This window comes from Hippopotamus amphibius, chromosome 13 (assembly GCF_030028045.1).
Source record: "Hippopotamus amphibius kiboko isolate mHipAmp2 chromosome 13, mHipAmp2.hap2, whole genome shotgun sequence".
Lineage (NCBI taxonomy): Eukaryota > Metazoa > Chordata > Mammalia > Artiodactyla > Hippopotamidae > Hippopotamus > Hippopotamus amphibius.
The window spans coordinates 86,646,246-86,660,358 of NC_080198.1; the positions used below are offsets into that span (position 1 = coordinate 86,646,246).

The following is a 14,113-nucleotide window of genomic DNA, read 5'->3' on the forward strand; positions in this document are numbered from 1 at the left end:
GTGATACTGTGTCCTCAGACACATCTGCTTTCCTGCCTTCACACTTTTGCTCACACCAGACGGCTTGGTTACAGTGCTCTTACTTCCATCACCTGAATTTCATTTGTCTTTCAGAGGTCAGTAAACACCAGCCTGCAGGCCAAATCTGGCCTGCTGCCCGCTCTTGTAAATAAAGTTTTATTGGGAAACATCCACACTCGCTTATGCATCGTCTGTGGCTGTTTTCGCACCACTCTGGCAGGGTTGAGTAGTTGCAGCAGAAACCCCACAGCCTGCAAAGCTTAAAATATTCACTGTAGCTCTTGAAGGAAAAAGTTTGCTTTTGCGCACAGCATCAGTGGCTTCACCGTGTACTTTCTGTAAATCAAAATTGTAGAATTCTTGGTCCTTTCCCAGGAATGAGGGCAGAAGGCTAGAAAGAAACAGAAATCATAAATGTTAATGTTAAATTTCAGTCATTTTGTAGACAGTGCCACATTTTCAAACACAGTTGAAACCCCAATCTTAGGTAAAGCAGTTGGTCTTAAACTAAGCCATAAAGAGTTATAAGTGAAAAGGCAAATATTTTACAGCAGTTGCGGTGTGACAACAGAGAATTCACTGTCCTTTAGAAAATTGGGATGAGAATGTGAAAAATTGTTGAAAGTTGCTATAAGTATCAGGGGCCCCAGGTCCATAGCGGCCCATTATTCATTTTCCATCCTTGATGGAAAATTGATGGAGGAAAATTTAATGGTGGTGCATATTGGGTTATGTTAGTTGGGACAATACCTTGGGAACGTAAGCTTCCAGTGGATCAGTGCTCCAGTTACATTGTTCATCCACTTAAGTTCTCTAGTGGGGAAACCAGATGGTAGGGATGAAAACGCAGTCTGGAGCTACAGGCGGTTAAAGCCATATGTGTAATTCATTGATAAATAGCTACAAGGGATTGAAAAGACTGGAAGTTTAGGAAAGACCTGGTAATATTGGCAAGAAAAAATGGGCAGACAGATCAAATGATCACTGGATTTCTGAATGGAACTGATAATAAGGAAATAATTCTACCTGGAAGAAATTTTGGCAGTAAAATCTTCATATGCCGCTAATGTAAACTTTTAATAAGTCATTCATCTTAACTTTATCTTTTAAATGTCCAGTGTGGAGCAAGATTAATTCTTTTTGGAAAGGAAACCTAGGTAGATGAATTGTTAGAATCTGTGAAATACATATATTTGAGACAGACTTTATTTTTTAAGTTTCCTTTTGCACATCCTGTCATATAAATAACCTTGCTAAATGGCGATTTTACAAAATCAGATTTGACCTGATTGACGTCTCGGAATGTAGTTGTCATACACCTGAGATGTATTACCCAGGGGGCCCATTCACAGTGAGGCACCTGTTCCTGATTAAGGAAGGCGAAGGCTGCGTATTGCAGCACAGAGCTAACGCACCCTCTTCTTGGAAACACTCAACTGCAGTGTTAGTTTGTACTGAAGTAGACCTTGAGCCACCAGTAGAACAGTGGGTTCAATTTCCTGCCGGGAACTTTTAGATATGGTGTTTTTTCTTTTTTTTAAAGAATGAATTGTCTTAAGGAACTTAGATTTATTACGTGACTACAGTGTACATCTCACTGTGCTGGGTACTTTATATTATTTTATCTTCATAACATAACCTTAGTACCATCTCCACTATGAAGATGTCCAGAGTGAAATTAAGTCCTTAAAGTCCACGGTCCGTGGTTAAAAAATTGGTAGATCTGTGATTTGAACACATAAATATCCTGTTCCAAAGCAATACTTCTTCTATGTATATCTTCTCTTTTAAGAATTACTAGAAAAAATTTCAGACATATACTACTTACATTTGTAAGTAGATATAGTAGTATAATGAATCCCTATATATCTCTAACCCAAACTCAGTGATACCAACTCTTGGCTAATCTTGTTTTACCTGTACCCCTACCTACCCCACTGCATCCTGGCATGTTATTTTGAAGCAAATCTCAAACCCCATGTCATTTCCATCTAAATATTTTATTTCATTTTGTTTTTTTTATTTTAATAAATTTATTTATTTATTTTAATTTTATTGGCTGTGTTGGGTCTTTTTTGCTGTGCATGGGCTTTCTTTTAGTTGCTGTGAGTGAGGGCTACTCCTTGTTGTGGTGTGGGGGCTCCTCATTGCCATGGCTTCTCTTGTTGCGGAGCATGGGCTCTAGGTGCATGGGCTTCAGTAGTTGCAGCACATGGGCTCAATAGTTGTGGCTCACGGGCTCTAAAGTGCAGGCTCAGTAGTTATGGCACATGGGCTTAGTTGCTCAGTGGCATGTGGGATCTTCCTGGAGCAGGGATCGAACCCATGTCCCCTGCATTGGCAGGCAGATTCTCAACCACTGCGCCACCTAGGAAGCCCTCCATCTAAACATTTTAGACAGTATTTCTTAAAGGTAAGGACTTTAAAAATTACAGCCATGATATCACTGTTGCACCTAAATAATAATAATAGTTTCTTAATACTTTCAAATATCTAGTTAGTGTTCATATTTCTAATTTCTTTTTTATAGTTTGTTTGAATCAGGATCTAAATATTGGGTTGGCCAAAAGTTTTGTTTGGTTTTTTCTATAGTAAGATGGTTCTCCTAGTGTTTAGTTGTCTTTAGCCTCATTTGAAACAATTTTGTTAGATTTTATTGTCACAGCTGTCATATCAGTGTGCATTTTTTAAAAAACTTATCAAAATTAGTGAATTTTTGTGTAGCCATTTTAGTATTGAAGATGGAAAAAAAAAGCAACGTTTTCAACATATTATGCTTTATTATTTCAAGAAAGGTAAAAACACAACAAAAAGATTTGTGCAGCGTAAGGAGAAGGTGCTGTGACTGATCGAATGTGTCAAAAGTGGTTTGTGGAGTTTCATGCTGGAGATTTCTCACTGGACAATTCTCCACGGTTGGGTAGACCAGTTGAAGTTGATAGATCTACTGTCATAATTTTTTACTTCGTTTTTTAACTTTTTATTTTGAAATAACTTTAAATTTACAGAAAAATTACAATAGTACCAAGAACTCCTAAATATTCTTCATCCAGATTCCATAGTTAACGTTATGCTTTATTTGCTTCCCTCATTCTCACTTTCTTTCAGTTACAGAGATGATGCCTCATTATCCCTTAGCATTTCCTGAAAATAAGGACAACCTCCTACCTAACCTCAGTATGCCCGTCAAACTTAGGAAGATACCACTGACATGATACTATCTAACCTGTGTACTTCACTCACATCATGCTATTGTCCCAATAATGTCCTTTATCACAAAACCAACAGCGACAGCTAAAGTCTTCTCTTTGCCACCTTTCTTTCTGGTTCAGGATGTCAGTCATGTCTCTTTAGTCTACTTCATTCGAAACAGTCAGTCGTTGTATATTCACAACCTTGGAATTTTTGAAGAGTACATGTCATTTACTTTCTTGACTGTCTCTTAGTTAGGGTTTATCTGCTGTTTCCTCATGATTCGGTTCCAGTACACATTTTTGTCAGGAATCCTACACGAAGCGGTGCTGAATTCTTGGTGTATCATATTTGGTGGCTCACAATTTTGAATTGTCTTATTACAAAGGTTAACTTTTTTAAAGTTAACTTTTATCATTTAAGATTGTGTTTACAAGGTTTTTCTGCTGTAATGTTAACAAATTCTTTTGTACATACTAACGTATTTTGGGGGAGAGATTTTGAGACTCCGTAAATACCCCATTGTCATCAAACTTTTATCTGCTAGATTTAGCACACTCCAAATACTGCCAATTGGTGATTTTTCTAATTCCGTCATTCCATCTACATTTATTAGTTGACCTTCTACTATAAGTTAGAGTTTCCACTTCTCCCCCACTGATGTTTTCATTTATTTTATTCCTTCTGAATTCACAGATTCCTATTTTAGTCAGCGTTTTAAAATCCATTAATATATTACTTTGATGTTTAGATTGTCCTAGGTTGGCCTTTGGGGTTGTGCCAGACTGGTTGCTGTATCCTTTTGACAAGTCGTCATTGTTCTCTGAATACTTCCTTTCCTCATGACACAAGAGATGTTCCAGCTCATGTTGTACTTTCCGTACCCTAGCCTTAGAATTGGCCATTTTGCCAAGGAGCCCTGGTTTATTTAAGTGGGATGTAGCATTTAGAATGCAAAATTTGGGCTTTAGTATCGCTCATTGCCACTGAGTAATCATTGTTTGTAGAACCTTACAGTGGACAGAACCAAGAAATGTGCGTAAGTGCATACACTCACACACGTTTATATCTGTTCCTGTATGTATCTGTCTATATAGCTGAAAACCATGAGGTCACCCTGCTGCTTTCAACCCTAATCCAATACCACATGGTCTTTTCTAGCCTTCTTTTTGGTATTTTTGCCTTTTGTCTCCTACAGTGAGAATCCTGGCTCCCATTATACTCAATATATCTACCACCCTGTGTATATGCAGTCTCCCAGGCAAACGAGCTGTCTTTTCAGCCCTGGCCCTATTGGCCCCAAGCACTCAGGCATCTCCTTGGCCCAGGTGCTCCAGGCTTGTGCTGGGCCAGAGTCCTCTTACTCTCTTTCCTCCCTGTGGTGCAAGCCTGGAGCCACTCGCCTGCAACCTCCCCATCAGTGCGGTAACTCAGATCGGCCCAGGAGGAGGATTTATTAGTACTTAGTAAGTGTCTCTGTCATACTTCAAGGCTGTTTACTAAGAACGGGCAGTACGCAGGTAAGGGAGGAGAGGGGAGAGAACTAAACTTGCTGATGAGATGTAGCTGAGAATCAGAGTGCAGGTTCAATGCCGGCAGTGGTCCCCTGAGTGGAGCAGTTGTCAGTGCTCATGTTCAGGAGACATTCTTCGTCTGCTCTTTTTTTTTGGGAAGGACTGGAGTATAATAGGGTCAGGAAGTAAAATTCCTTCTTGGTCTTGGGGAAGGGGAGTTCTGGAATTCTACTTAATGGCTAAAAGGGATGTTTTGAAATCTTTTGATATGCATATACTATATCCAAAATTTGAAGTGATTTCAGAAGGATAGAAAAAGTTTCAGGTCCGTACCCTTCCTCCCATTTCCTTAAAGCAGAATGATTGTAAATACTCACATATATGTATCAAGACTTCTTTTTTGTACCTTATGTCATATCAGTTATTTCTTTGGTGAAAACCAGCCTTGTTCACGTATAAAAGCTAACTTGAGAACTTCAAAGCATCGTGACAGTGCTCTAAATCTTGGAATATCATGGGATGTGTCCTCGAAATTCTCCTGGTCAAGTAGGGTGCCATAGTTTTCTCTCTGTGCCTTTTGTCACGGTGATAGAAGAGGGTCAGAATTGAGAATAGATTGGGGATGTTGTACTATTCGGCTTAAAATTATTAGGGAAGGGGAAGATGTTCCTCTCTGAGTCAGGATTGGATCAGCGTGGTGTGATGATGTACCAGGTATTGTGAGGGCATCAACCACAGCGTTCCTCTAACTGGGTTGTTACTCTGTTCCGTGAAATTACTCAGTGACTCCAAGGAGCCATGCCTTCTAAGAAAGGGCTCCTGGTAGTGAGGGTCCCATGTAGGAGCGAAGCCAGGGTTGTAAGCAGAAGATACATAGTTAACCAGTTTAATTAATCCAGCAGTTTTCAAGGTTTGAGTGATAGCAGTGGCCCTTGTAAGGAATATTGTTGTTGCTAAACTATAATCCGGAATCTAGACCTGGCATCACAGAACAATGGGTTCCAGTCAAGCAAAGTAATCAGTATAAATGAGCTTATTTGGATAGTAAGTAAATTTTTTAAACTCTGCATTTCTCTTTCTGTCTTCCTTTAATAAAAGAGTATCTTAGATCCACTGGTGGGATTGACCTGATGAGTAATTAAGGCATAGACCAAGAATTTATATCCATTGCAAGCAGTTGAACTCGGATGTTAGGGCCAGAAAGTTTGATTATCATTCTCAGGTTGCCCGTGAATTCAGAAAGTAATTATTATAAATCGTCACTATTATGTGACACATCCACAGGCTTGTAAGATTTGTAAAGTAATAATTACTGTATCATGTTGCCTTGGAGTAAATGGTCAAAGCAATATGTGTTTTCACCATTTCTGATTCTGAGCGTGCACGTTTGCTGAATCCTAAGCATCAAGCTTCAAGAAGAATTGCTTACCCTTTGGAAGGTAATCTGTTAGAAAAGTACTATTCTTAACTCTGGAAATTCTCTTTCAGATGCGGTCTTTGCATTTCAATTACGCAACCCGGTGCACAACGGCCATGCTCTGTTAATGCAGGATACCCATAAGCAACTTCTAGAGCGGGGCTACCGGCGCCCGGTCCTTCTCCTTCACCCTCTTGGTGGCTGGACAAAGGATGATGATGTCCCTCTGATGTGGCGTATGAAGCAGCATGCTGCAGTGCTGGAGGAAGGAGTCCTGAATCCTGAAACCACAGTGGTGGCCATCTTCCCATCTCCCATGATGTATGCTGGACCAACTGAGGTACACGGCTTTTAAGATTTTCACAGTACCAGTGTTGAAACCATTCTTACTAACACAGCAAGTGTGAACAACAGACCTATCTTTTGATTTTTTTCTCTGATCTGTAGATCTATTCTAAACATGAGGCATGCCTGGAGTACTCACCTGCTCTGTTGAGGATGTTCTCTAAAGGTGGCCTCCAAGAGGCAGCCTCCTTAGGAATGGGAAGGCAGGGAGGGGTTCTCTTGCTCTTATTGTGGTTCTTAGTCCCAGTTGTGAAAGAGGAAAAGTTCCTTGCAGACAGAGGGCTGGGCAAGCTTGGGAAGGTGTGACACAGGCTTTTGTCTGGCCAAGTTATACAGATCTGATAACGCCCATCTTATCCCTTTAACAAAGTCCAGAATTACTCTTCCCAGGGGACAGATTTGGTCTGATTTTTGCTTCTGGTATTTCAGTGGGAAGAAAAGCATGATATCTTAAAAAAAAAAAAAAAACATACACAAGGCATTCTTCATCTGTTCTTTATTGAAGGACTAGTAGAGTTAGGAAGTAAAATTGCTTCTTGATATGGGTGGAGGAGAGTTCTGGAGTTCAAAAGGTGGTCAAAAGGGAGGTTTTGAGATCTTTTTTATAACCGCGTATGAGGAAGAGGACCTAATTAGGTTTCTGCTTCAGGGTAGAGCTGGCTTTCAAAAAATATTTGTTTGAATAAATGAATGACCTAAAAAGCAGTGTGTGGGAAATTTCTAGCCAGTGGCTTGTTGCGTGTTTAAGATAAAGAATGGAATGCAAGTTATGGCTGCGTTCTTTTCCATCTCCGCCTTGAAGGGAGATGAATTTACTTAGATTTATCTGGGAGGCAAACCTTTCAGAAAAATTTAAAAAATCAGTTGGATATACCCTGTGACGTCTTCCTTTAAAAAAATAGTTTAAAAGGAAATGCAAGCATGTTTGGCTATTCTTTGGGATCAAGCCTAAAAATTTTTATTGGAGCTTAGTTGTGGGGTTGTACACCCTTTAAGAAATAGTGACAGAAAACCACACCAACAACAAGCTGAAAGATTGTAATATATTCGACTCTTCTCTTGGATGCAGCCTAAATAATGCACTGGCACTTCCACGTAAGGTAAAACTCATATTCTCCCCTCTTTGTTGGTGTAAAATGTTTGTAAGAATCGGGCACCGAAAGCCCTGTTAGTTTCCCAGAGACCACCATGGTCTTCAGTTCTTCCATCTGGAAGAGGAACTAAATTATTTTGGAAATAAAGTAACAATTTTGTGCCAGTAGTTTCTCAACTTCTTTTTTGGTGCTGTCTTCATCCTCATTTTAAGGGACTCATTTGGACTGAAGTTCTCCAGAATTATAGGATGAATGGTTTTCAGTGTGGAAATGATGCACGTAAATTTGGGGTTAGGAATGAGTTTATCAAAAACCTCATTAAAAGCCAGCGAGGACAATGAAGGAATTTATCTTCCCTATTGAGGACATATTTTGTCCTAGTTGTGTTTCTTATTCCCTATCTAAAAGGCGAAGTTGTGGCATTTTATTACCTAAATAAACTAAAAACTGCTTGAGAAGGTGGCAGTGAAGGGATAGATAAATAATAAAAACAGCCAGCTATGGTAAAAGAGAAAGGCCTTTCTTGAGAGAACAGCACAAAGGGTCAAGCGTACTGTTTTGTCTACATTAGGAAGATTTTTAAAAGTCTTCTGATTTCAGAGCCAGGTGTGTTTCTCAAGGAAGATTCAAAGGTGAAGGTACCTAAAGGTGCCTTTGGGGGGCTTGCATTTGGCGTACTGCAGAGTCTCTCTCCTTGCCAGGCAAAGCTGACGAGGTGAGCAGGCCACAGCAGGCCCTTCCCTGGCCTCAGGTTTGCCTCCTGTTGCTGCCCACAGGAGCATGGTCTGCTCGAAACAACACAGGCTGCTGTTGAGGCTTAGGCCTTTTCTTGGCCTGGTTTGTCACCAGCTGGTCTGTAATCTCAGGCTAGACTTCTCTGAGCTATGTTTAAGTGCACAGAAAAGGGTTACTTAAGGGATGCACAAGGAGGTGCGACTAAACATTCTTTAAGGTCCCATTCTCATCATTTTCTTATTTTCTTTTAACTTCCTATTGAAGTGTAATATACATAGGAGGAAGTGCACATTTCATAAGTATACAATTAAATGAATTTTTCCCATTTGAACAGTCATACAGCCAGCGCCCAGATACGGAAAAAGACTGTTACCAGCACCCTCGATGACCTCCTTCCTGCTCTCCCCATGGTAGTCATCACTGTCCTCAGTTCTCACATCATAGATGCAATTTGTTTGTGTTGAAGGTTGGATGCTCTGCGGAGCAGACTCTACAAGTGAGACATTAGTATTCAGGAAATGTATTAGGGATGGCTCTTGGGATCAACATGTGTGGGGAGGAAAGAGATAGGAAGGGAGCAGGATTGGGCAGGGGGAGAAGTTGAGCTGCCGTTCAGTCTTAGTGGAAGCCTCAGTTGACCCCCTGTGGAGTTCTGGAAAGGCCTTTCAAAGATGTTCCGAGTTAGACAAGAAATAGTCATTTATACCTCTGTGTTGACTGGTGATTGGCTGCCGGGGAGGGGGCATGTCTTTGGGAGCTGCTGCTTTTTTCCACAGAGGTAGTTTCTAAAGAGGGCTGACAGCTGCTGAGTGTGTGCTGGCAGTGCTTCTGAAGCTGGGGGAATAATCCTTCCTTCTTGGGGGGACCTGGGCATTGCATCACAGCATGCCGTCCAGCCTGTCCTAGTGCTTTTAATAACAAATTATACAGTGTATACTCTTTGGTGTCCGGCCTCTTTCGCTTTACCTTATGTTGGTGAAACTCACCTTTACTGTTGTGTGTAGTTAGTTGTAGTTGGTTACTCTCAGTACTGTGGAGTGCCCCATCATGTGACCGTACCTTGATGGGCGTTTGAGCAGTTTCCAGTTGTTTGCTATTAAGAATAGTGCTGGTATGAAGATTTTAGTGCATGACTTTTCGTGGACATTTCTGTTGGTTGTATACCTAGGAATTCTGGATATTCTAGGAGTATGCGTTTGTTCACCTTTAGTAGATGTTGCCAATCAATTTTCCAATGTGGTTGTACCATTTTATATTCTTGTCAGCAGTGTATTTCTTCATCTAAACTTGATTACCCTTTTCATTTTAGCCATTTTGGTCCTCTAGCCCTATTTAACCAAGCATTCTGTAATACTTTTACTATTTCTTAACCAACCTCAAATTTTTTTTCATTGAACCTGTTTCACTGAAGAGAAAATGGAGAAGTGAGTTGTACTTATATACCATGATTGAGAATATAAAACTAGCCTGTTTTTATTGAGCTCTTACTGTATTTGCCAGGCAGTGTCCCAGGTGCTTTATAGGTATTAGCTAACTTCATCCTTAGAATGACACCAAGAGAATAGGTCCTATTATTATTATTCGCAATTCAGAGATGAGGAAACTGAGGTAGAGGGGTTAAATAACCTGTTCAAGATCACACGGTGGTGCCGAGATAATCTGGCTCCAGAGCCAGGTACTATAACTGCCACAGAATGTTTTTTTTTTTTTATCTTATCATAGAATATTAAAATATATGGCCACAGATTTTTGGAAAACAGACTGGAAATAAATTCTTAAAATATCCTGTAGGAGTTCCAAAACAGTAAATTAGGATGTCCTTGGCTGACACTCATTAGAGGTGGAATCACTAGTACAGGACCTTTCAAACATTTTTTGTTTATCACAGCCTAGAGTTGTGGGTTGTGGTCTTTGTTTCATCTGTATGCTCACTCTTTGTATTCTTATGACACCTGCCTCGTGGTAGTGGTAACATCTGCCTGTGTTTTTGTTGTTGCGAGGAATGAATGGGGTAAATGTGGATCACGTAACACATTGCCTAGCTTGTGACAGTACCTGGTAATTAGTACCAACTACCTTAAAAAACAATAACAAGCTGTGTTGATGCACATTCTTTACCATCCCTAGGATTCTGTCCCTACCTCAAGGGAGCTGCCTACATCTCAAGGCTGCTTGTCAATCTTTGCGAAGTTCTAGAATTTTGATTATGGCAGAGAGCCTGGGGTGACCTGCTTCCTAACAGACTCCATGTCCGAGCATGCATCTTCTAATTAGGGATGTCCTTTGGTGTTCGATAACATATGAAAATAAATAATATAAAGACAAATGAAAATAATCATTTCTGGAATGCCTGTGTAGGTGTCTGTCACACACAGAACAGATTCTCTGCACACGTTATATAACCTCATCCCCACAACAGCTCAGTGAGGCGGGTTTTATTTCTATTTTACAGCCGGGGTTACTGAAGTTGAGAGAGACCAAGTAACATAACTATGGTCTGTCCAAGAAAACCAGAGCAGGATAGTAGTTAAAACAGTAAAAACAGATTTTTATTCAGGAACTATTGCAACAGGGGAAAAGAGACCTCAGCAGAGAACTGGGCTCAGTTGAATACATCATGGTCAGGTGGGGATTTATAGCCAAGGAGCAGAGTGGGAGTCAGTGGATGGAAAATTACTAAGAAGAAACATCAGAAACAACAGGCATGGGCTGATTCTGGTTAAACAGACCTAGCAGGATCCTTGCTGAGGGCAGGACAGCCTGATCAAATATCACTTGCGGGGTGGTGGGGATGAAGAATTTGATCAGATATTGAGGATGGAGGGGTTCTAGACTGACTTGGCAAGGTTTTTGCTATAGCTGGGTGGTACAGGCTCTGCACGATGGACACTGAAGGTCAAGGCATAGAGGGCTTGGAGGAACCTAACCTGAGTTAGGTCAAGGAGAGAGCCTTGGTCAGATCTTACAAGCAGCACGGAGCTGGAACTGAAACTCAGGCCTTTCTGACTCTAAGACCTGTGTGTTCTTTTCACCAGGCTCTTTGCTGCCTGGAGGCCTGGAAGGGGCCTTGACAGTTGGTGGGAAGGCGAAGAGGTTAAGGGTCCCCTGTGCCTGCACAGAGCTCCCAGGTTTCCTAGAAGGCTATAGGCATGTTAGAGTAGTTTCTGCCTGTAGATCTGCTTGGAGAGTCAGTTACATGCTAAGAGGCGTGGCTCTCGTCAGGGAGCACCACATCTGGTGCCCGAGCAGAGGCCATTTGTAACTTCTGAACTTTTACAGAACAAACTTTAGAAAATCTGATAAACATCTTCATATTTTAAACCATGAAATATATTAATGTTTATGACCTGGCAGGATTTAAACTGTTAGGTGAGTGGCTTTTGAAAACTATCCATTTCTTTTTCTCAAGTGCCTCACTTTTGTGCTTGACTTATTTGGCTTATTCACAGCCTCAAGTGAAGAATTTTTTTTATAGTTAAAAAACAAAACAAAACACAACACTCATTTTTGTAGCTTTTCCAGTGACATCAGGAAAAAGTCTGCCAGTAACGCTCATTTGCCAACTAATAATAATAAAATAAAAACAGTGACTCTTCCTTTAATCATTTTCTGTAGGTCATTTAGAAGACATTGGTACCAGATTTGTCCCCCAGCACAAAGGCTTCTCAGAACAATGAGCAGCTGCTAGCCTATTTGGTTATCAACAGGATGTCCCTCATTTTCCAGTCTGTAAAGATTTAATGGCTTGATTCCTAAATTCCATTTTAGGAATTGGGTCAATGGGGAGCAGGGCAGCATGTGGTGGGAGAGCTACTTTTCTAATGCTAAAAATGTGTCATATATGTACTTTTTTTTTTTTGAGGCATTAATCTACTATGTAGAAAATTGTCCCATCTCACTAAATGCTAAATCCATTTCTGTAAAGGGACACGTGTTACGTGAAAGTGCTGAAAGTAAGATGTATCTTGGAATGTAGATATGTACAAATAATAGATTCTATCTTGGGCTTAAGGCATTTGAATCAAAATTACCAATTGAATTTTGGAGAAGACGCATTGTTAGAAGCTGGAATTTTTCTTTGCCATGAAAGTTATCCATGTGGTTGGTAAATGACTCCTTAATAGCAACTGATTCTATTTAAGTGAGCAGATGCCCTTAAACAGGGACAGTAGGGACATATTGCCACATGATGCCAGTATAGTCATTTAATTAGTTCATGCTTTACGCCAGTATTTGGAGTAGTAAATAGGAGGTCTGTTAGGGTATAAACCTTGTTCCTCTCCATAAACACTTCCAAGAGCTTTAACAACGTAAAGGGACAATTTTAGGATCTGAGCCTTGTTATAGGAGCCATAAACTCTCAAGTTTTAATTGTAATTTTTGACTCTGAGGTCTTTGATAATTTTGTCTTCCACTCATTTATTTTATTGATGTTTCTGGAATAGTGTAACACAAATTCACAATCTCTTATCCAAAATATTTGGGGTCATGTATTACTTAATTCTTCTGATGGATCTAGGACATAACGCATATTAATATTTCTGTAGCAAAGTGAATGATTTTTCACATTAGTTGGGATAAACAAAGGCCATAGATAACTTCATGTCAGTTTTGATGAGGTTTTGCTAAATTAGTTAAAAAGCTGGGATTTTGGATTTCAGATGGACATGTTAAGTAATCTTCTTATGGTAACCATTTGGTTAGTATGTACCTGTATCAGGTCACCATGTTGTGTGCTTTAAACTTACATAATGTCGTCTGTCAGTTTTATCTCAATAAAGCTGGAAAAAAAGTTGAACCTTAGATTTTGGGGTAAGCAATTGTGGATCTTTATCACAAAAACATTTAATGTCTGTTGATTTATTTTAAAAATAATTTTGAGGATTCCTATAGTCTTTTTGTATACTTTTAGCTTATATGTGTCTTGAGAACTGAAATTACTGATTTAATTCAGAAACATTTGATTTTACGGGTGTTTTTAGGGTGCTTTTCATGGGGGGTGGTACTTTTCTCCTGTCTTTCCTATAGATTTCCATCTCAGAATCTGTTTTTGCCTATTTTTTACTCAAGCAGCATCAAGTTCAGATGCTGACTTTTAGTTTGGCTTTTCACTTTTTTCTGCAATTGTAATCTATGCTGTTTCTTCTCCAAATGTAGTACTAACTTGTATCTTCTCTCCTGATCTGATATCCTGTCTTGCAGGGCCTGATGCAGTGTAAGTCGCTCAATGAGAATAGGTTATGAGTGGACTTTGGGGTCAGAGAGACTCAGTTCAAATATTCCATCTCTTAGTTGTTCATTTTGCAGCTTCGAACATGTTATTGAAAGTTTTCTTATTTGTAAAACAAATTAATTTGCTCTAAACATTATATGAGCTATTTCTAAAACACTGTTTTTATATTAGGAAGAACTCAATAACTGGTACCTATTTTTTTCTTCTCTCACCCCTGTGAAGGATCTCATGAAATGTTTTCCAGTGGCATACCACCATGGTTGCTTTTCTTTGGTTCCTTAAAATAATTATCAGTGAAGGGGTGGAGAGATAGAAGGGAATCAAGGACTTTTGACTTTCATCAAAAGCAAATTTTGGGGTCCCCTGGATTTGGGAAGCAGGAAGGGGAAGGAGGAACTGGATTTGTTCTCTGTCCCATGATCTCTGTCACACCTGCCGGAGGCCTGGCGTCAGCCAGGGCAAGGTAATTTACAAGAATAAAACTAGTTTGGTTGCCAATGGTTCTGAAGAAATACCTCTCTTACATTTGAGTTGTGTTAATTTGAACCCTGAGACAGCTGAG

The 14,113-nt window shown here is 39.9% G+C and overlaps 1 protein-coding gene across 4 annotated transcripts in view; it reads left to right on the plus strand.

Annotated features, from left to right (window-relative positions):
- The window catches only part of PAPSS1 (3'-phosphoadenosine 5'-phosphosulfate synthase 1), a 99,006-nt gene that overhangs the window by 63,398 nt on the left and 21,495 nt on the right, over positions 1-14,113 (plus strand). For all 4 annotated transcript variants that reach the window (XM_057705969.1, XM_057705970.1, XM_057705971.1 and 1 more), the window contains one exon: positions 6,216-6,484. In XM_057705969.1, coding sequence (XP_057561952.1) covers positions 6,216-6,484 — 269 coding nt within the window. The remainder of the gene's footprint in view (positions 1-6,215; positions 6,485-14,113) is intronic.